Source organism: Coregonus clupeaformis, chromosome 38 (genome assembly GCF_020615455.1).
Source record: "Coregonus clupeaformis isolate EN_2021a chromosome 38, ASM2061545v1, whole genome shotgun sequence".
Classification (NCBI taxonomy): Eukaryota; Metazoa; Chordata; class Actinopteri; order Salmoniformes; family Salmonidae; genus Coregonus; species Coregonus clupeaformis.
This window is the reverse complement of record NC_059229.1, coordinates 4,028,102-4,051,882: the sequence shown is the minus strand read 5'-3', so window position 1 is coordinate 4,051,882 and position 23,781 is coordinate 4,028,102. Positions and strand designations below refer to the sequence as shown.

Sequence of the window (23,781 nt, the reverse complement as noted above, 5' to 3'; positions counted from 1 at the left end):
TGGTGCGTTGGATCATTGTCCTGTTGAAAAACAAATGATAGTCCCACTAAGCCCAAACCAGATGGGATGGCGTATCGCTGCAGAATGCTGTGATAGCCATGCTGGTTAAGTGTGCCTTGAAGTCTAAATAAATCACAGACAGTGTCACCAGCAAAGCACCCCCACACCATAACTACTCCTCCTCCATGCTTTACGGTGGGAACTACACATGCTGAGATCATCCGTTCACCCACACCGCATCTCACAGCGGTTTTAACCAAAAATCTCAAATTTGGACTCCAGACCAAAGGACAAATTTCCACCGGTCTAATGTCCATTGCTCGTGTTTCTTGGCCCAGGCAGTTCTCTTCTTCCTATTGGTGTCCTTTAGTAGTGGTTTCTTTGCAGCAATTCGACCATGAAGGCCTGATTCACACAGTCCCCTCTGAACAGTTGATGTTGAGATGTGTCTGTGACTTGAACTCTGTGAAGCATTTATTTGGGCTGCAATTTCTGAGGCTGGTAACTCTAATGAACTTATCCACTGCAGCAGAGGTAACTCTGGGTCTTCCTTTCCTGTGGCGGTCCTCATGAGAGCCAGTTTCATCATAGCGTTTGATGGTTTTTGCGACTGCACTTGAAGAAACTAAAAAAGTTATTGAAATGTTCCGTATTGACTGACCCTCATGTCTTAAAGTAATGATGGACTGTCATTTCTCTTTGCTTATTTGAGCTGTTCTTGCCATTATATGGACTTGGTCTTTTACCAAATAGGGCTATATTCTGTGTACCCCCCTACCTTGTCACAAAACAACTGATTGGCTCAAACGCATTAAGAAGGAAAGAAATTACACAAATTAACTTTTAAGAAGGCACACCTGTTAATTGAAATGCATTCCAGGTGACTACCTCTTGAAGCTGGTTGAGAGAATGCCAAGAGTGTGCAAAGCTGTCATCAAGGCAAAGAATATAAAATATAAAATATATTTTGATTTGTTTAACACACTTTTTGTTACTACATGATTCCATATGTGTTATTTCATAGTTTTGATGTCTTCACTATTATTCTACAATGTAAATAATAATAAGAATAAAGAAAAACACTTGAATGAGTAGGTGTGTCCAAACTTTTGACTGGTTTTGTATATATACACACAAAAACACAGTCATGAGAAGCACAAATAAAACATCACAAATCACCCAGAAAAACCTGTTACAAATAAGTCCCCAATCAATACTTTAAATTGCCAGAACAGATGTGTAAGTTAGAAGATAATTCATAGGCTGGGCTACTAATCCACCATTCGTATGCTAGCCTATATATTAGTCTACTTTAGGCGACCACCACCTGCCATGCTGACGCACGTGTTGTGCCAATGAATTGAAGTTGAACATCGCCAAATGCGTCAGTTTAATTAAATGTGCAATAAAATAAATACAAATATATCGTGTAGCTCAGTTGGTAGAGCCTGGCTTTTGCAACGCCAGGGTTGTGGGTTCGTTTCCCACGGGGGACCAGTATGAAAAAAAAAAAAAAAAATGAAATAAAATGTATGCACTCACTAACTGTAAGTCGCTCTGGATAAGAGCGTCTGCTAAATGACTAAAACGTAATGTAAATAAAAAAGTATAGTGCCTAGGCCTATTTAATGAAACATTTGCTGTTGATGTAGCCATCAGATTGCAAGCAGGGAATCCCCATTTCCCACTGAGCTCATTTTTGGAAATGGAAAGTTCACGTTCTCTTCCGTAAACGCATATCAAGTGCGTTGTCCAGCAGCTCACATCAGCAGGACGGGGGGGCTTCTAACATTTCCTACATTTAAATATTAGTCCTATGGGGACACTTACACATTAGAAGCACAAGTGATCATGGTAGCCTTTTTAAAAGGCCCTTCTATTGTCTAGACATGATGTTGAAATATCTTTACGCCTAAAATAAAAACCACCAGGCTTCCGTCATAGACTCAACTGAATGATTTTTTTTCCTTCGAATTACAAGGGGCAGTTTTTGTAAAAACGAATCCCGTGACAATCTTCCTCTGAAATAAAGCACATGCTGGGATAATAATTACATAACCGTCTCTAGCAATACTATAGCTGTACCTCTCTCCCCCCTTCAAACTTTCCTTGTCAATTAATTTGATAGGCAACATTATTTTAGCATTATGCTACAATGTAGCCTAGGCTACTTTCTGGTGGACTACAGCCAAGATTTGAAGGTGAGCCTAGGTTTTGAATACCTTTTTCGGAAAGGAGAAATGTAATTTGAGGGTGTCTGAGGTGCGCTGGTGGCTTTGATTGATGGTTCCTTTTAGGGTGTACACTGCCTTCAGAAAGTATTCATACCCCTCGACTTATTCCACATTTTGTTGTGTTACAGCCTGAATTCAAAATAGATTAAATATATTTTTTTCTCACCCCATCTACACAGAATACTCCATAATGACAAAGTGAAAATATGTTTTTAGAAATGTTTGAAAATGTTTTGAAAATGAAATACAGAAATAACTAATTTACATAAGTATTCACACTCCTGGGTCAATACTTTGTAGATGCACCTTTGGCAGCGATTACAGCTGTGAGTCTTTTTCGGTAAGTCTCTAAGAGCTTTCCACACCTGGATTGTGCAACATTTTCCCATTATTCTTTTCAACATTCTTCAAGTTCTGTCAAATTGGTTGTGGATCATTGCTAGAAAACCATTTTTAAGTCTTACCATAGATTTTCAAGCAGATTTAGGTCAAAACTGTAACTAGGCCACTCAGGAACATTCACGTTCTTCTTGGTAAGCAACTCTAGTGTAGATTTGGCCTTGTGTTTTAGGTTATTGTCCTGCTGAAAGGTGAATTAATCTCCCAGTGTCTGGTGGAAAGCAGACTTAACCAGGTTTTCCTCTAGGATTTTGCCTGTGCTTAGCTCCATTCCTTTTTGTCCTGAAAAACGCCCCAGTCCTTAACGATTACAAGCATGCCCATAACATGATGCAGCCACCACTATTCTTGAAAATATGGAGAGTGGTTCTCATTAATGTGTTGTATTGGATTTGCCCCAAACATAACATTTTCTATTCAGGACTAAAGTTAATTGCTTTGGCACATTGTTTTATAGTTTTACTTTAGTGCCTTGTTGTAAACAGGATGCATGTTTTGGAATATTTTTATTCTGTACAGGCTTCCTTCTTTTCACTCAACTAGGTTAGTATTGTGGAGTAACTATAGTATGTAGAATGTTGTGGAGTCATCCTCAGTTTTCTCCTATCACTTATTTAAAGTCACCATTGGCCTCATAGTGAAATCCCTGAGCGGTTTCCTTCCTCTCCGGCAACTGAGTTAGGAAGGACGCCTGTATCTTTGTAGTGACTGGGTGTATTGATACACCATCCAAAGTGTAATTAATAACTTCACCATGCTCAAAGGGCTATTCAATGTCTGCTTTTTTAAATGTTTACCCATCTACCAATAAGTGCCCTTCTTTGCGAGGCATTGGAAAACCTCCCTGGTCTTTGTGGTTGAATCTGTTTGAAATTCACTGCGCGACTGATGGACCTTACAGATAATTGTATGTGTGGGTTACAGAGATGAGTAAGTCATTCAAAAATCATGTTAAACACTATTATTGCACACACTGAGTCCATGTAACTTATTATGTGAATTTTTAAGCACATTTTTACTCCTGAACTTTATTTAGGCTTGCCATAACAAAGGGATTGAATACTTAAAGTATTGACTGAAGACATTTCAGCTTTTCATTTTTAATTAATTTGTTACAATTTCAAAAAACATAATTCCACTTTCACATTATGGGGTATTGTGTGTAGTCCAGTGACAAAACATCTCAATTTAATCCATTTTAAATTCAGGCTGCAACACCAAAAATGTTTTCAAAAGTCAGGGGTTGTGAATACTTTCTGAAGGCACTGTATAATAATAATAATATAATATGCCATTTAGCAGACGCTTTTATCCAATGCGACTTACAGTAATGTGCGAGTCCGCTAATTATCTCTATGTCCATTCAGAAAGTTTCCTAAAGTAGAATTTATGTAGTAATAAAAAAACACATAAATCACAAAGTCTTCATAATTCGTAAAGGTCATGTTAACTGACTGATATTATCTGATAGAATAAAACATATAAGATCTCCTAAGCCTGTGTCAACCTAAGACCCTATTTTCAGCGTTTATTCCAAAACCGTATTCTTTCCAAATTCCTTTTTTCCCATAGGGATGGCTGAACGAACCAGAGGTAAATCGTTAACGGGTTTTAGGACTACAAGCTGGCGAGCTCTATTGACTTGACTGGAGACACCCTTTCTATTCATATGATAGACACTGCCTTCTCACAAGGGAATTACTGCAGCAGGTCGTAACGGCATTGTTTGTTGTTGTTCTTAAGATTCTAATTCTATATTGCGCCAAATTTGCACGCACCCCATGTACCATTACTGTGTCATGGAAAATATTAGTTATTTTCCAACTACCAATCAGCAACTGCGTCATAAATACGACTGCACACTGAGCATTGAGATTGTCGAAAGGCCAGTCTCTTTGGCAATGACAAGGAGTGGCAACGAGTGGAATGTTCGCTAAAGAGACAGGTACTCAGGCTAGTGAGACATGATGCCATCAACAGAATATGATGAACTGAAATCCAATTGTCCAAGAATTGTGTTATTGTGAGAACTGGTGAGAGGTCCTCTCCTAGCTTCTAATCTTCTTCCCTTTTTGCCCCTTTTACCAGACAAACGGAACTGACGCCATCTTCTCCAACAGTTTGTTCATCTACCACATTCACAACGTGTCCTTCACCCGACCCGTGAGTGTGCCTTTCTCCTGTGCCTATCCTCTGGAATCAGAGACCAGCCTGGATGTGGCCATCAAACCCTACCTGTCGTAAGTGGAGACATTACAGTAAACAATGTAGAACATGGACAATGTAACACAATGTAACACATTGTAGAACATGGATAATGTAACACAATGTAACACAATGTAACACAATGTAACACAATGTAGAACATGGACAATGTAACACAATGTAGAACAATGTAAAACAATGTAGAACAATGTAAAACAATGTAGAACAATGTAAAACAATGTAGAACAATGTAGGCTAATGTCAAGTTGCGTCAATTCAAATCTGGTATAGGAACAAAAAGAGGTCAAATAGAATAGACTAAAATAGACTAGTATTTTAATTAATGTATACACTTGAATGGTAAATATGATGTTCGTATATACGGGCCCACTGAAACACCACGCAGGGCAGTCAGAGAACTAACTTTTTCAACCCAAGGTTCTTCTTTAATACTCTGACAGAGATAGGTCCTGCTCCAGGCTGGGCCTGTCATAGTAGAGGCTGGGTGTGGTTTAAACTTACCCAACCTATCGATGGCGCACAGGCTGGTCCCAGCCCCTTGGCGCTTCACTGTTGCCGGGCATTAGTTGTTATCTTTACAACTTGTCTCGAGTCAGCAACCTCAGACATAGTTTGTTCTTCTTCATTGTAGCAGTACACATGTCCTTGAGCAGTTTAACAAAGAGGCAGTGTGTGTGTGTGTGAGTCACAAGTCTATCTCAGCCTACCCCCTAACGGTTCCTCACATTAATCACAGCTTGTTATGTTAAACAATCTATATCAGTACAGCACAAACCTATTATGTTTAATCATTAATGTATTCTTTCTAAGCTAGGCATCACATCTAGTTGTAAGAGAATAGATCCCCACAATCCCCCTTTTCACACCCGCTGGGTGTGAACCCAAAATAAGAAATTTCAGGGAATTTTAGGATTCCTTCCATCTACACCTAACTTGTACCAGGTTGGCTACCAGCCACCCAGGAACTTCAAACCTTCACATAAGGAAAGTGTTGGTTTTCACATAATTAGGAGAGGGAGTACAAACCATCGACGATAGACAGAGAGGAATTTGCTTAATGCAAAAAGGCAGTTTATTAAAACAGAGAGATCTTGTCCTGCTCAAGCTACATGCATGGACCCCAATCAATTGCCTCTATATGGAGACAGTTGAGAAGGATCCTTAAACAGAGTTTACAGCATTACTTTATACAATGTAACACAAAAGGAGGGGTCCTTCTTCTAGTCCCTTGATTGGTTCCCGAGGCGTAGGAGGCGGGTCTGCTCTGTCCAGAGTAGAAGCCCCATTGGTGCACGGCAGAGTCCTCTGCCCTTGGCACCCGACCAGTAGACAGGGGAGTTGAGAATGAGTGTGCGTGCAGTGAAATGTCTGTGTGTGTCCAGGGAACTCGTTGAGGAGTATCTGTTGATCTATGGCCGGAGGTGGGGGTGTTGTCCTATTATCGCATTCCTAGGCCATCTGGTGAGAAGATAAGGTGTTCTCTGTCCTTTTGTTCTCTGACCTGGAACAGCATTTATTGAAAACAGGCTCCAAATGGGTCTTACAGAACATTTTAGTCAGACCAATCTATAACAAATTATATTTACTACGACAAATCCCCCTCTTCACGTCTCCCAGACGTGATCCATTATTTATGGTGGCATGAAGCATAGTTGAATCAGTCTTAAAAGAAAAACAATAATGCAGAAAGAAAACAACACATGATAACGCATAATGCAATTGTAAAAAATTTCAACCATCCCCCTCTAGCATACTAATTATATGGCCAGTTAATTAAACAATGTTAGTCCCCCTCTAGTGAGTGAACACAACAATCAGAGTTGGTCTTCGAAATCGCTAACCTCCAATTGTCGCTGTTCAGGTTTGTAATCATGACAGGCCCATCCACCTTTAATATTATATAAGGGAGGATAGTCACTTTCAAAATCGTCCAGTTCCAAATCCTTAGTTCCCAAAAGCGGATACATCTGGGCTTGGTCATTGTGAATTGGTTCAATAGCAGTGGTTATTATACGGTTAATCAAAATGCGGGCACAGGGAATACAACAACATCCACACAATGTAAGAATTGATACAAAAACAGCAATAGAAATTAATACAGATGAAATAAGGGTTTTATATTTACCAAAAACATCCATCCAGGAATCCCACATAGAGGTATCAACCCCAGAATGATTATTTCATTTTACCATTAAGAGTCCTCAAACCTTCCAAAGCAATTGTCAAACTTCCATCTGCAGCAGTATTGTTTGGAGATGAAAGTACAGCACATATATCCAAACAAGAACACAAACCCCATCATCCAATCAATTTTCATACCCATTACTGTCAATGCCAAATAAGGTTTCTCTGTTCCTGTTGAAGTGCTAAGTCAATAGTAGCCAATTCAAACACCTCACAATTTGGATCAAAGGGTTCCTTAGTCTTCCCCCCACTAGAGTCTACTATTTCTCCCTCAAGGACTAGTCACGCCTTATCTTCCTCTTTCTCACGCTCAAAGCTGGGGGATGGACTTCTCTCTCTCTCTCCTCTCTCCTGTCTGACTTTCTCTCATGATGGATTGCATGTCTCTCTGAGGCTATTACACAATTCAGTTATTTTCCCAACATACTCTCCGTAATCGGCCCATGGCAAAAGTGTCCTCTGGGCATCCCCTGAAACCCACTGCCCTCTAACGGCAGCCCAAACCTTACTATTCCTGTTCTGGGGTGGGTCATTCTTTCTACCGCTCTGGCCACGTCCTCTGTGTTCATGGCCTGTCTGCTAAATGGCATATTATTATTATTACTGTATACATCTAAGGTTGCTGGGGCCCCTTTCATTCCCCGCCAATAGATTAGGTAAGGCTATCAGTGGGTACTGGCCCCCTCCCTCATAAGGAGTGCCCAGCAGGAGTCCAATTCCTATCAGAAAACATACATACAAACATTCAGACACTCCCAATCTCTCCCAGGGGGAAAAAGTTCTCCTTCTCCCTGAGTGAGATTGTTGTTCCCATAAGGGTTTCTTCATTGTGTTGTCAGGATTGGTTCTCGCTGCTCAAATCAGCTCTTACTTCAGACAATGGTCTGGAAGGAGTGGGGGCTGGAGTGCAATGTTAGATGGTGCCAGGGTGCTCCTGATTTACCTCTGACCTGGACTGAGTGTGAAGTAACCTCCTTCACTTCGTACGGTCCAGTCCACCTGGGTTCCAGCCACTTTCTTTTGTGGACTTTCACCCTCACCCAGTCTCCCACTTTTACCTTCAGTGGTGGCGTGTTTCCCGACAGCTCCCCCTCTTGGGCCTTCCGCACCTGAGAAGAGAGTGCTGCAGAAAATTCCGTCAATTTCTTCACATAATCAGTCATTTCTATCTGTTGTACATCAAGGGCGGGCATATGACCTCCCTCCCTTGGTGTACCTGGCATTACTCTCCCTGTCATTCGTTGTTCTAAGTATTCATTGAATTTGGGTTTGGTTGGGTTTGGCCCTGCCATCTTGCTTTCTCTATCTTTATACACTTATCCCGTCCCTGGTGTTTTATCTCCAGGAATGTATTATCGGTATCAACTACAGACTTATCTCATGTATGACACCCTCGTATATAAAGGGTTCATTTATATAATTTGTAATGCAATCATTATCATAAAAATCAGAATTCCAGTCACATATACCAATGCAGAAATTAAACCACAGCACACAATACGCTTTAGTTATCTCACGCTTGTTCTAGAATCATGCACAAATTCAATACCAGTTTCCCCAGTCCCTGGTTCCTGAAAGCCTAGGTCAAATTCACTCAGTTCAACAGTTTGATATTCAATGTCATAGGTCTCACTATATCTTCCCATCATCCATTACACGTTACAATACATAAAAAACACACAAACCAAAAGCCAATTGGAATTACAATCAATCAATCAATTTTATTTTATATAGCCATTTTACATTTACATTTTAGTCATTTAGCAGACGCTCTTAACCAGAGCGACTTACAGGAGCAATTAGGGTTAAGTGCCTTGCTCAAGGGCACATTAACGTCATTTAGCAGACGCTCTTAGCCAGAGCGACTCACAAATTGGTGCGTTCACCCTATAGCCAGTGGGATAACCACTTTACAATTTGGGGGGGGGTTAGAAGGAATACTTTATCCTATCCCAGGTATTCCTTAAAGAGGTGGGGTTTCAAATGTCTCCGGAAGGTGGTGAGTGACTCCGCTGTCCTGGCGTCGTGAGGGAGCTTGTTCCACCATTGGGGTGCCAGAGCAGCGAACAGTTTTGACTGGGCTGAGCGGGAGCTATGCTTCCGCAGAGGAAGGGAGCCAGCAGGCCAGAGGTGGATGAACGCAATGTCCTCGTTTGGGTGTAGGGACTGATCAGAGCCTGAAGGTACAGAGGTGCCGTTCCCCTCACTGCTCCATAGGCAAGCACCATGGTCTTGTAGCGGATGCGAGCTTCAACTGGAAGCCAGTGGAGTGTGCGGAGGAGGGGGGTGACGTGAGAGAACTTGGGAAGGTTGAACACCAGACGGGCTGCGGCATTCTGGATGAGTTGTAGGGGTTTAATGGCACAGGCAGGGAGCCCAGCCAACAGCGAGTTGCAGTAGTCCAGACGGGAGATGACAAGTGCCTGGACCAGGACCTGCGCCGCTTCCTGTGTAAGGCAGGGTCGCACTCTCCGAATGTTGTAGAGCATGAACCTGCAGGAGCGGGTCACCGCCTTGATGTTGGCGGAGAACGACAGGGTGTTGTCCAGGGTCACGCCTAGGCTCTTCGCACTCTGGGAGGAGGACACAGCGGAGTTGTCAACCGTGATGGCGAGATCATGGAACGGGCAGTCCTTCCCCGGGAGGAAGAGCAGCTCCGTCTTGCCAGGGTTCAGCTTGAGGTGGTGATCCGTCATCCATACTGATATGTCTGCCAGACATGCAGAGATGCGATTCGCCACCTGGTTATCAGAAGGGGGAAAGGAGAAGATTAGTTGTGTATCGTCAGCGTAGCAATGATAGGAAAGGCCATGTGAGGATATGACAGAGCCAAGTGACTTGGTGTATAGGGAGAAAAGGAGAGGGCCCAGAACCGATCCCTGGGGGACACCAGTGGTGAGAGCACGTGGTGCGGAGACAGCTTCCCGCCACGCCACTTGGTAGGAGCGACCGGTCAGGTAGGACGCAATCCAGGAGTGAGCCGCGCCGGAGATGCCCATCTCGGAGAGGGTGGAGAGGAGGATCTGATGGTTCACAGTATCAAAGGCAGCAGACAGGTCTAGAAGGACAAGAGCAGAGGAGAGAGAGTTAGCTTTAGCAGTGCGGAGAGTCTCCGTGACACAGAGAAGAGCAGTCTCAGTTGAATGACCAGTCCTGAAACCTGATTGGTTTGGATCAAGAAGGTCATTCTGAGAGAGATAGCAAGAGAGTTGGCTAAAGACGGCACGCTCAATAGCTTTGGAAAGAAAAGAAAGAAGGGATACTGGTCTGTAGTTGTTGACATCAGTGGGGTCGAGTGTTGGTTTTTTGAGAAGGGGAGTAACTCTCGCTCTCTTGAAGACGGAAGGGACATGGCCAGCGGTCAAGGATGAGTTGATCAGCGAGGTGAGGTAGGGGAGAAGGTCACCGGAGATGGTCTGGAGAAGGGAGGAGGGGATGGGGTCAAGCGGGCAGGTTGTTGGGCGGCCTGCAGTCACAAGTCGCAGGATTTTATCTGGAGAGAGAGGGGAGAAAGAAGTCAAAGCATAGGGTAGGGCAGTGTGAGCAGGACCAGCAGTGTCATTAGACTTAACAAACGAGGATCGGATGTCGTCAGCCTTCTTTTCAAAGTGGTTGACGAAGTCATCCACAGAGAGAGAGGGGGGGGGAGGATTCAGGAGGGAGGAAAATGTGGCAAAGAGCTTCCTAGGGTTAGAGGCAGATGCTTGGAATTTAGAGTGGTAGAAGGTGGCCTTAGCAGCAGAAACAGATGAAGAAAATGTAGAGAGGAGGGAGTGAAAAGATGCCAGGTCGGCAGGGAGTTTAGTTTTCTTCCATTTCCGCTCCGCTGCCCGGAGCTCTGTTCTGTGAGCTCGCAATGAGTCATCAAGCCACGGAGCTGGAGGGGAGGACCGAGCCGGCCGGGAGGATAGGGGACACAGAGAGTCAAAGGATGCAGAAAGGGAGGAGAGGAGGGTTGAGGAGGCAGAATCAGGAGATTGGAGGGAGAAGGATTGAGCAGAGGGAAGAGATGATAGGATGGAAGAGGAGAGAGTAGTGGGAGAGAGAGAGCGAAGGTTGCGGCGGCGCATTACCATCTGTGTAGGGGCAGAGTGAGTAGTGTGGGAGGAGAGTGAGAGAGAAAAGGAAACAAAGTAGTGGTCGGAGACATGGAGGGGAGTTGCAGTGAGATTAGTAGAGGAGCAGCATCTAGTGAAGATGAGGTCAAGCGTATTGCCTGCCTTGTGAGTAGGGGGGACGGTGAGAGGGTGAGGTCAAAAGAGGAGAGGAGTGGAAAGAAGGAGGCAGAGAGAAATGAGTCAAATGTGGACATAGGGAGGTTGAAATCCCCCAAAACTGTGAGGGGTGAGCCATCCTCAGGGAAGGAACTTATCAAGGCGTCAAGCTCATTGATGAACTCTCCAAGGGAACCTGGAGGGCGATAGATGACAAGGATATTAAGCTTAAATGGGCTAGTGACTGTGACAGCATGGAATTCAAATGAGGAGATAGACAGATGGGTTAGGGGAAAAATTGAGAATGTCCACTTGGGAGAGATGAGGATTCCTGTACCACCACCCCTCTGACCAGATGCTCTCGGGGTATGCGAGAACACATGGTCAGACGAGGAGAGAGCAGTAGGAGTAGCGGTGTTTTCAGTGGTGATCCATGTTTCCGTCAGCGCCAGGAAGTCGAGGGACTGGAGGTTGGCATAGGCTGGGATGAAGTCAGCTTTGTTGGCAGCAGAACGGCAGTTCCAGAGGCTGCCTGCGACCTGGAACTCCACGTGGGTGGTGCGTGCAGGGACCACCAGGTTGGAGAGGCAGCAGCCACGCGGTGTGGTGCGTTTGTGTAGCCTGTGCAGAGAGGAGAGAACAGGGATAGGCAGAGGCATAGTTGACAGGCTGTAGCAAATGGCTACAAAAATGCAGAGGAGATCGGAATGAAATGGACTAAGCATCTGGGAGCGGAGAGAGCAGGGCCTCCCTCACCAAAAACTTCTACCTCAGAAACTAAAATTGTTTCACTGAACCACCCGAACAAAAAACTCTCCCAACTTCTGCCTTTGGAAATCAGAATTGTTGTGAACCACAGCGGTTCAATGTTTAAAGGAATAGACTCAACCCACTTTGTTCAGCTAGCCAACTATGACACCATAGCCAACTAGCAGACTAGCATCCAATAACAATAACACACCGTTTAGCACCAACACTTGGTCACAACAAACCACCAATAATGTGATAACACACTAAACAGATCATTCGTGTCTGTGTCAAGTTCCTTTCATGACGCAGCAATGATTAGACGTTGGCTAGCTAGGACAAGTATATTGTGGTTAGCTACTACAGTACAGCCAGCTGGTTATGTTGGGTAGCTAGCAATGGCCACTGTGTTGACTCTGTTTGAAGAACGGCTAGCTAGCTAGCTTCGTGCTACAGCCGGCACGGCCGAGGACACTGCCAAGACACAGTAACTACCCACAACAACCCACGAAGCCTAGCTATGACGCCGTAGCCAACCTGCAAGCTAGCATCCATTAACACACAACTTAGCATCAACACCTGGCCACAACAAACTGCCAAGAGTGTGTCAGCACACCAAACAGACAATTCAAGTCCGTGTCGAGTTCCCTTCACAACGCAGCAAAAAATAAAATAAAAAATTAAACGTTGGAACCAGCTCTCCAGCGTTGCTAATCGTTACCAGTAGCTACCCGCTAGCTAGCTAGCCTCGTGCCTCGATACTAACCTACAACTACCCACGGAAACCTACAATAACAACAACACCAACCTACAATAAATACAATACCTAACTACAGCTAACTACCTACCTACGATCTAATACATGGTTAAGCAAAAGTTAAACGTTGGCTAGGACTACATTACCATTGGAACCAGCTCTCCAGCGCTGCTAATCGTTACCTGTAGCTACCCGCTAGCTAGCTAGCCTCGTGCCTCGATACCAACCCACAATTACCCACGGAAACCTACAATAACAACAATACTAACCTACAGTAAATACAATACCTAACTACAGCTAACTACCTACCTACGATCTAATACATGGTTAAGCAAAAGTTAAACGTTGGCTAGGACTACATTACCATTGGAACCAGCTCTCCAGCGTTGCTAATCGTTACCAGTAGCTACCCGCTAGCTAGCTAGCCTCGTGCCTCGATACTAACCCACAATTACCCACGGAAACCTACAATAACAACAATACTAACCTACAATAAATACAATACTTAACTACAGCTAACTACCTACCTACGATCTAACACATGGTTAAGCTTTACTCAACACTACATGTAGCTTACCTCCTGCTTACCTCCAGCCAGAGAAAAACACGACCTCTCCCGACAACCTCTTTGAACTAGCCGGTGCCCCCGCACATTGGCCCTTCGTACATCAGCTAATATCTCGAAGTGCTGTACAGAAACCCAGCCTAAAACCCCAAACAGCTAGTAATGCAGGTGTAGAAGCACGGTGGCTAGGAAAAACTCCCTAGAAAGGCCAAAACCTAGGAAGAAACCTAGAGAGGAACCAGGCTATGAGGGGTGGCCAGTCCTCTTCTGGCTGTGCTGGGTGGAGATTATAACAGAACCATGCCAAGATGTTCAATGTTCATAAGTGACAAGCATGGTCAAATAATAATCAGGAATAAATCTCAGTTGGCTTTTCATAGCCGATCATTAAGAGTTTAAAACAGCAGGTCTGGGACAGGTAGGGGTTCCATAATCGCAGGCAGAACAGTTGAAACTGGAATAGCAGCAAGGCCAGGCGGACTGGGGACAGCAAGGAGTCACCACGGCCGGTAGTCCCGACGTATGGTCCTAGGGCTCAGGTCTCTCAGTTGGCTTTTCATAGCCGATCATTAGGAGTTGAAAACAGCAGGTCTGGGACAGGTAGAGGTTTCGTAACCGCAGGCAGAACAGTTGAAACTGGAATAGCAGCAAGGCCAGGCGGACTGGGGACAGCAAGGTGTCAGCAATTACAATGCTTAATACATTCCGGTTCTCAAAGCGTCCTAAAACATATTGTCAGTTCGACTGCCACCCTCCACACGTCCTTTTGTAAGGATCAATTTTACATGTGAAGTCACAGAAGCAACTAATGAATTTAGATTACCAGAGCGTCCTAAAACATAGTCTCAGTTCGACTGCACCCTTCACACAACCTTAAAAGGCACCTTCATTATGTGAAGTCACAGAAGCAACTGGATCCCTATCAAATGATTTTTTTTTTTTTTAGACAACTTGATCACTAGGAAGGACTTAGTCTCAGCTTAATTGTACCTTTCACACAACCATTTATATGGAACGTTTTAAGTGTGAAATCACAGAGATAACTGGCATCCCCGGGAATTTAGTACCTCTGGTCAATTTCGGTGATTCTCCCCCACCTAATGTCTAGAACTCTGCCACAGTTTAACTTCAACCTCCTCGCAACCTATAGGGTAGGACCTCCCCTAATAGGATTTATGCAAAAGGTCTCAGTTCAAACTGGGTCCCTTTAGGAATCTAGTTGTGGGTCAAATCTTATCCACATACTGTGTTAAATCGCAATTTAACCCATAAGATACAATCATCAGTATTCAGCCACTGGTAAGACTCTCATGAGCAGGACAATCATCTCATTCATGCCTTAATTCATTTTAGGATGGTAATTATTTAACAAGTATTCATACTCACACTCAGTACTTCTGATCAAAATTTGGTATAGTCTATAGTACAATATGCAAGATTTTGTTTTAACAGGCTCTGCTTACCTTTTTAGTAGCGCGCTGTGATCAGGTTCCTGAGGCAAAATGAATAGCTGATGTCTCCTGGATTTCAGGTCACTCTTCCGTCTGATTTTAGATCGATGATTTGCCTTTTCCTCTCGCACCAACTTTTTAGATCGAATTAGAAACCATCCTCTGCTACCAATTTGTTGGTTTTCACATAATTAGGAGAGGGAGTACAAACCATCGACGATAGACAGAGAGGAATTTGCTTAATGCAAAAAGGCAGTTTATTAAAACAGAGAGATCTTGTCCTGCTCAAGCTACATGCATGGACCCCAATCAATTGCCTCTATATGGAGACAGTTGAGAAGGATCCTTAAACAGAGTTTACAGCATTACTTTATACAATGTAACACAAAAGGAGGGGTCCTTCTTCTAGTCCCTTGATTGGTTCCCGAGGCGTAGGAGGCGGGTCTGCTCTGTCCAGAGTAGAAGCCCCATTGGTGCACGGCAGAGTCCTCTGCCCTTGGCACCCGACCAGTAGACAGGGGAGTTGAGAATGAGTGTGCGTGCAATGAAATGTCTGTGTGTGTCCAGGGAACTCATTGAGGAGTATCTGTTGATCTATGGCCGGAGGTGGGGGTGTTGTCCTATTATCGCATTCCTAGGCCATCTGGTGAGAAGATAAGGTGTTCTCTGTCCTTTTGTTCTCTGACCTGGAACAGCATTTATTGAAAACAGGCTCCAAATGGGTCTTACAGAACATTTTAGTCAGACCAATCTATAACAAATTATATTTACTACGACAAAAGACAAACATTCACAATAGTTAAAATGATTCATAAAACATAAAAAGACAAACAGGGAATTTTGATTCCCCCTTTAGACACCCACTAGGGTGTCACTCCACCACCTCACCAATAGCAAACCAAGGGTCATCCTCAGTCAGCTTCATCTCAGTGTCTGCATCTCCTTCTTGAGCCCCTAGGAGGGGCATCATACCACCCATATGCACGACATCTGTAACAGACTTTCTCAAACAAGGAATTACACAGGCAGCACAGCACATTAATATTAGAAACACAACTACTAGGGTCAGAAATCCAGTAACCACCAGTGCAGCATACTTACCAAACCACTCTCCCAACCAGGAGAACAGTCCGTTTCCCTCCATTCCAGCCATGCTCGTCATTTCAGCTGATAGTTTATCTAAACCAACTAGGGCTTTAGAGATACTCCCGTCAGGACTGGTATTGTTAGGGATAAACGTACAACAATGGCTTACCATTCTATAGACACCACCCCTTTCTGCCTGATCTAGAGCCAACCTCTTTTTACCAAGTCATAAGAGTGAGATGGTGGATAATTGTTCAAAGATCCCTTTTGTTGCATCCCTAGTCTAGCCAATAAATCGTTGTTGGTCGTAATAGATATAATTAATCCAATCCACAATTTTGTTTGTCACCCACCAAAAGAACGTGGTAGTAAACCCTTCCCCTAATTGTTTCATAGCTCGTTATCCATCCGATACCCCCCTTGGTATCCCAATCGCATCCATCTAAATAGGGCTATTCTCCTTCTTGTTAAAACTCCTCCTACATCTGTTTAATCCTTGGTTCCTGGTGACTAATTCTAACTAGCTGAACCAGTAGAACCAGGGCGCACGTATCTAGCCACCCTTTTGGAATTCTCTGCCTTACACTGCCTTTACTGGCACACGCCCACCACACATCGGTTACAGGGGCTGTAAGGTTCAAAATTCTCTCCTGCGCTTCCGAACTTAAGTCCGTCACATTACTACTATCTCCAATTGATAATTGGTGATGTCTTTGTTTCTCTTTACCTCCCATCTGGATGTTCCGCCCGGTCTCATATCCCCATCCCCAAGTGTGTTTAAACACCTGAGTCTAGGAACAATCCGCCGTGGGGGCCGAACACGAATATAATGGGATTTTATAATCCCAAGTTGCTTATTGACATGTACCCCACCCGTTGGCTACGTCCCTAACCCTTATTCTGAATCTGACAGTCTGCCCTTCTCTGACTATTACCACCTACCTAAACAATCACTTAGGTAATATTGGTAATTTATCATCCAATTGCCATCCCTTATTTTTTTTTATTTTTTTTAGACTGTCCCTTGCTTCTTTATTGCTCCTCCCACTTCCTAAATTCGACTTTCATTCAGTTCAGAATCAATAGTAATCCAATCAATCAATCCCTTATCTTGTAAAAACACTAATGTTTAGTTCAGACTCTGTTCTACCCCGGCTCTCCCGGGCTTGACCTAAAGACTGATGGTTGGACATGACAGGTCCATACTTAAATCTTTCAAACCTAACACAAACCCCCTAAATGTAACATAACAACCCTTTATAACCATCATACTAGGTGTGTTTTTTATTTGAAAAACCCAATTTGAAAAACAACAACCACAAATAGCCAGGCCCCACTTAATTTGGTAGCTCACTTTTACGACCTAAATACTGCCTAACTTCACTACTGCTCCCCCTAACCCTGGGCAACATTCCAATGAGATAAGCTCATCTCTTTCTCCTGGTTATACATTTTGTTAACCTTCAATTACCATCAGTAATCTAAAGATGGTAGTACACACAAAACATGATACAGATATCCCCAGTCCTAACCCATCAATAATTGTTTGTATCAATCTAATTCCTCATAACTAATCCATAAAACCACTCAAAATTCCTTGAGTATACAATTATTATTTAATTGATTACCCTAAATCTGCTACATGTGATCTCATCTCAAATTATCCATTATCAATTATTTGATCAACCCCCTAGGAAAATCTGTCTCCCCTTCTATTGTTCCTGTTGAAGTGCTAAGTCAGTAGTAGCCAATTCAAACACCTCACAATTTGGATCAAAGGGTTCTACTCTTTCTCCCTCAAGGACTAGTCACGCCTTATCTTCCTCTTCCTCACGCTCAAAGCTGGGAAATAGACGTCTGTTAGGCTTCTCTCTCTTTTCTTTCTTTCCTCCTCCCCTGGGTCTGCATTGAAAAGAGTTATGGCCTGTCTTACCACAGTATCTGCATGGGGCCTCACACTCTCTGGCGAAATGCCCTCCTTTGTTACAGTTCAAGCATCGACCTCCCCCGCTGTAGCCTTCACTTTTCCCTGCCTTTACCTGCTATTTCCCCAAGAGTGGCCATTAGGTACTCTGCTCCTTTCTGCTCTTTCTTTGCTCTGTCCTGTCTGTTATTCTGCTCATGATGGATTGCATGTCTCTCTGAGGCTATTACACAATTCAGTTATTTTCCCAACATACTCTCCGTGATTGGCCCATGGCAAAAGTGTCCTCTCGGCATCCCCTGAAACCCATTGCCCTCTAACGGCAGCCCAAACCTTACTATTCCTGTTTTGGGGTGGGTCATTCCTTCTACCGCTCTGGCCACGTCCTCTGTGTTCATGGCCTGTCTGCTAAATGGCATATTATTATTATTATTATTATTATTATTACTGTATACATCTAAGGTTGCTGGGGCCCCTTTCATTCCCTGCCAATAGATTAGGTAAGGCTATCAGTTGGTACTGGCCCCTTTCTACTCTCTCTCTCTCTCTCACTGCTTCTTCATGCTCTTCTCCCATATCTATATAGTGCCCTCTAGGATGGGAGTTTGCTCTACTTCCTTGTTTCCTTTCCTCGCTCAAGTCTCGTATGGTTCTCTCCATCTCCTGCAGCTGTTCCGCGCCTCTTCTTACTTCCTCTTCCAATATTTTCACTTCCTTATTTCTTTCTTCTCTCTCTCTGTCCTCCCTTTCCTGATTCTTCAGTTCTGTTTGGGTCAAACCCCCATCAAGCATCAGGCTTCCCCAGTCGCCGTCACCCGTCAGGCTCATACGACTTTCTTCTTCCTGTAATCTGGACATGTTCTCAACCCCGTCTCGTATAGCTCTTGCTGCTTCTAGCAGTGCCCCTACCTCCTGTCTCCGATCGCCCAAATCGCAAGCCCTCACCCATTTTTCTCCTTCTTCCTCTTCTGGTCGCTTATGATATTCGACTTTCCCCACAATGTCAAGCGTTGGAGCCATCAGTTTTGGTACCTCGTATGGGGGTGGTGACGTAGGCAGTTCTGGGTATAATCTGGGCGGGGGCGGAGCCGTAGGCAATCTGGATTCTTCTTTCTTGTCCTGCTTCTCCTTGTTGTTCTGTTTTTCTTCCCACATTTTCTTAAGTTTTCCCAACATTGACAGTCCTATTCTTTCCTTCAGCCTTGCTTTTTCCATTGCTTCCTTGATTTTACCTCTTCTGGGTTCTCCTTCTTTCTTCCATTCTTCCTCAGTTTTCTGGGTTTTCCGCTTCAACGTTTCCATTATTCTCCCTGGTTCGCTTCCTACAGGCACTCCATCGGGGGATAGTATACAACCATCTTCTATCCATTCCTTATAGAGTTTCTCTCCTCGCCTGCTCCATTCCTTCCCGTCCTTTCCTCCATTAGTTTCAAGTGTGGATTTTAGAACCTTCAATATTCTTTCCGCTTCTCCACTGGTAGTCATGTATTTCGTTTTAATTTGTAATATTCATCCGTTATTTAAATCAAATTATTCCCACCTAATTAGTTAAAGTCGGTGCATATTTATATTTCAACGATAAACCAAATGATTTCAGTCTAATTATTTAACCAGTATTTTGCAGGGTCAAACATCAAACGTTAAATCAAATACTAAACCAAATTGCTTCAACATAATTATTTAAAACCAGTATTATGCTATGTCAAACATCAAACGTTACAGTTCAGTTATATCAGTTCAAACGTTTCAGTTTAGTCATACTAGTTATTCATTATTTTACCTTTATGTTCCCAATTTACTATTACTCCTACCAACCTCGCCTCCTATTCCTCCTCCTATCTACCAAATACTCCGCCGAACCAAGCCGTACCCTTGTAGTTACGGACCTCGCCGGTCTCTAGTATTTTATCTAAAATTTCCTGAACCTAGCCGTACCCTCGTAGTTACGGACCTCGCCGATAGCTATTACTAATTCAATTATTCCCTATATCCTCGAACCTAGCCGTACCCTCGTAGTTACGGACCTCGCCGATAGCTATTACTAATTCAATTATTCCCTATATCCTCGAACCTAGCCGTACCCTCGTAGTTACGGACCTCGCCGGTGTAATTCTTTGAACCTAGCCATACCCTCGTAGTTACGGACCTCGCCGATAGCTATTACTAATTAAATTATTCCCTATATCCTCGAACCTAGCCGTACCCTCGTAGTTACGGACCTCGCCGGTAGAACAATACTCTATGGTACCATGGTTTAACATCACATTCACCACAGGTTTGCTTGTCACAATATGGTGCTTATCTACTCATAATAATTTGTATAATAATTCATAATTTAGTTCACTTACATCAAACAGGTGTTTCACAAAATTAATTTGGATAAAGCCAATGTGCAGAACTTTAGTTATATAACAATATGGGTCTGCTTACCTGTTTTTAGTTGTCCGGACTTTTTGTGAAACACACCGTCCAACGACAGTGATGTCCAATCGGCCGGACAATTCCCAGCGAAGTCCCTCTACCAGATCACGTCGTGGTCACCAATTATCAAGTTGCGTCAATTCAAATCTGGTATAGGAACAAAAAAAGGTCAATACACATCTTCTAAAATAGACTAGTATTTTAATTAATGCAAACACTTGAATGGTAAATATGATGTTCGTATATACGGGCCCACTGAAACACCACGCAGGGCAGTCAGAGAACTAACTTTTTCAACCCAAGGTTCTTCTTTAATACTCTGACAGAGATAGGTCCTGCTCCAGGCTGGGCCTGTCATAGTAGAGGCTGGGTGTGGTTTAAACTTACCCAACCTATCGATGGCGCACAGGCTGGTCCCAGCCCCTTGGCGCTTCACTGTTGCCGGGCATTAGTTGTTATCTTTACAACTTGTCTCGAGTCAGCAACCTCAGACATAGTTTGTCCTTCTTCATTGTAGCAGTACACATGTCCTTGAGCAGTTTAACAAAGAGGCAGTGTGTGTGTGTGTGTGTGAGTCACAAGTCTTATCTCAGCCTACCCCCTAACGGTTCCTCACATTAATCACAGCTTGTTATGTTAAACAATCTATATCAGTACAGCACAAACCTATTATGTTTAATCATTAATGTATTCTTTCTAAGCTAGGCATCACATCTAGTTGTAAGAGAATAGATCCCCACACTAACACATGTCGAACTGTCAGTATTCTGTTAATGCATAGACAGTTATTACTCTAAAACGGTGTTTCTTGATGATCCTTTAGATAATTAAGAGTTTTGCCCCTCTGTCCACTCATCACAGTACTGGTTGTTCTTGTTATTCCACGAAAATACTCAGTTGAAGCTGGCTGTGTAATAGTGTTAGCTTATAATATTAATAATAATTTAATATCTTGCCTATGTAAAGTGACTTTGGGTTTCTTGAAAAGCGCTTCAGAAATAGTGTATTTATTATTATTATTATTAATAAGAATAACAATTAATTGTATTTATCCTGTAAAGTGCATTTGTCGCACCCAAGGCACTGTTTGTCATTCATCATCTCTGACTGCATCTCTTATTAACAAAATCTCCTATTCACCCCTTTGACAGGCTGAAGGATGCCAAAGTCGGTAAGGGCTCCAAAGTGGCCTCCAACATGACTCTGTACCACAACGACAACTTCACAAAGGCTTACCCAGCGGGCGGAGTCACCTTGCCGGTGGGTTCCGTGCTGCACGTGGGTGTGTCCGTAGAGGAGTCAGAGACTGAGCGTTTTGTGGTCGTTCTGGAGGACTGCTATGCCACGCAATCCCCCGACCCAGAGGACATCATGCGATACTACATCATTCAGAACAAGTATGTGTGTGTGTGTGTCTTGGTTCATACTCAAGGAACATATGGAGGAGGTTTTCCCATTAAGCCTAGTCCTGGACTATAAAACACTTTAAATGGAGTTTCTCCATTGAGAATGCTTTTTAATCCAGGACCAGGTTTAATCTGTGTCTGGGAAACCGGCCCCTAATGTTTGTGTATTTTGTGTTGTGTTATCTAACTTAAACCCTGGCCCTCCCTGTTTCCTAGATGTCCGAATGAATTCCGTCAGGTGAGGGTGGAGGAGAGCGGCTCGTCCCTCAGGGCTCGCTTCTCTGCTCTGCTGTTCCTCTACCAGGGGGACTACCGGGATGTCTTCCTGCACTGCAGACTCAGCCTGTGTGACAAGAGGAGCTCCTCCTGCACTCCAGTGAGTCCTGCATCTTTCCCGCTGGCTCATCCAATCAGTTTGTGGTCTCCCTCTGGTCTCACTCAGTTTGTGGTCTCCCTCTGGTCTCACTCAGTTTGTGGTCTCTCTCTGGTCTCACTCAGTTTGTGGTCTCTCTCTGGTCTCACTCAGTTTGTGTGTAGTCTCTCCGACTCTCCTGAGGCTCTCTTGAGTCTTTCTGTATCCACAGCATCTCAGAGTAGGAGTGCTGATCTAGGATCAGGTCCCCACCTGTCCATATAGTCTTATTTATTATGACCTAAAAGGTGAAACTACTACTACAGCACTACTACTCTGAGAGGCTTCGTGGATACGGGCCCTGGTCTCTCTGTCTCAGTCTCTGGTCTCTCTGCCTCTCTCTGGTCTCTCTGTCTCAGTGTCTGGTCTCTCTGACTCAGTGTCTGGTCTCTCTGACTCTCCTGAGTCTCTCTGTCTCAGTCTCTGGTCTCTCTGACTCTCCTGAGTCTCTCTGTCTCAGTCTCTGGTCTCTCTGACTCTCTCTGGTCTCTCTGACTCAGTGTCTGGTCTCTCTGACTCAGTGTCTGGTCTCTCTGACTCTCTGTCTCAATGTCTGGTCTCTCTGTCTCAGTCTCTGGTCCCTCTGTCTCTCTCTGGTCTCTCTGACTCCTTCTCGTCTCTCTCCTCAGGTGTGCTTGAAAAGGAAATACCGCTCTGTCACCCCCTCCGTCCCCCTCGAACCCCTCACCATCGGACCAATCACCTGTGAGTATGACCTCCTTATAAGTTGTCAATCAAAATGAATGGTTTTGATCTCAGTGATGGACACTCAGGTAAATAACGAACTAACCAAATAAATAACTAAATAAATAACCGTATATTTGTTTTTGACTTTCAGGGTCCCAAAATGAAGATTGAACTTCCTGAATCCCTGTCATGCTTCCTGTATCCTAAATAAACAATGCATCCAATTATCTAAATGATTTATGTGAAGTTCATAAACCTATCTCACCTATACATCATTTATGATAAACAATGCTATTTCATATATTCATGACATACATCCAGTTATTAACATTTTTATTTTAATGATATTTTTATATTCCTCATAGGGCTAGAATGATTGGTAAAATATTTATTTTCAACAAAGACACATTTGTTGTTGAACCTTTAACTAAGGCTTGAGGACAGAAAGTGTATGTGCTGGCCACTAATGTTTGATATGTGAAAATAAATGGACAAATAGTTGGGATTATAGCAACACAAACATCTCCCTTTTCTAGTTTGGACTGCAGCAAGCACTTTTATTTTAAATAAAATTGTATTTAATCATATTGCTCTAAAATGCTTTGTATGTGCAATAATTTAATAGTCTTAACAAAGATGATAAATGTATTTATCAATGTGTTAATGTATTAATGTACGAATAATGTACTGGGCATGTACTTTACCATTGCTATAGCTTAGTTCTTTCTCATTTTGTATTTGTATTTATTATGGATCCCCATTAGCTTCTGCCAAGGCAGCAGCTACTCTTCCTAGGGTCCAGCAAAATTAAGGCAGTTATACAATTTTAAAAACATTACAATACATTCGCAACAGATTTCACAACACATTAAGTGTGTGCCCTCAGGCACCTACTCTACTACCACATATCTACAACACAAAATCCATGTGTACGTGTGTGTATAGTGCGTATGTTATCATGTGTTTGTATGCATGTGTCTGTGCCTATGTTTGTGTTGCTTCACAGTCCCCGCTGTTCCATAAGGTGTATTTTTGTTTTTTAAATCTAATTTTACTGCTTGCATGAAT

General features: G+C 43.4%; 1 protein-coding gene across 1 annotated transcript in view; it reads left to right on the top strand.

Moving 5' to 3' along the window:
• LOC121533069 (pancreatic secretory granule membrane major glycoprotein GP2-like) overlaps positions 1–23,255 on the top strand; it is a 30,462-nt gene extending 7,207 nt beyond the window's left edge. The window contains exons 5-9 of the mRNA XM_045211670.1: positions 4,722–4,873; positions 21,360–21,605; positions 21,831–21,990; positions 22,656–22,731; positions 22,865–23,255. Coding sequence (XP_045067605.1) covers positions 4,722–4,873; positions 21,360–21,605; positions 21,831–21,990; positions 22,656–22,731; positions 22,865–22,884 — 654 coding nt within the window. The 3' untranslated portion in view covers positions 22,885–23,255. The remainder of the gene's footprint in view (positions 1–4,721; positions 4,874–21,359; positions 21,606–21,830; positions 21,991–22,655; positions 22,732–22,864) is intronic.
• The last annotated feature ends 526 nt before the right edge of the window (positions 23,256–23,781 follow it).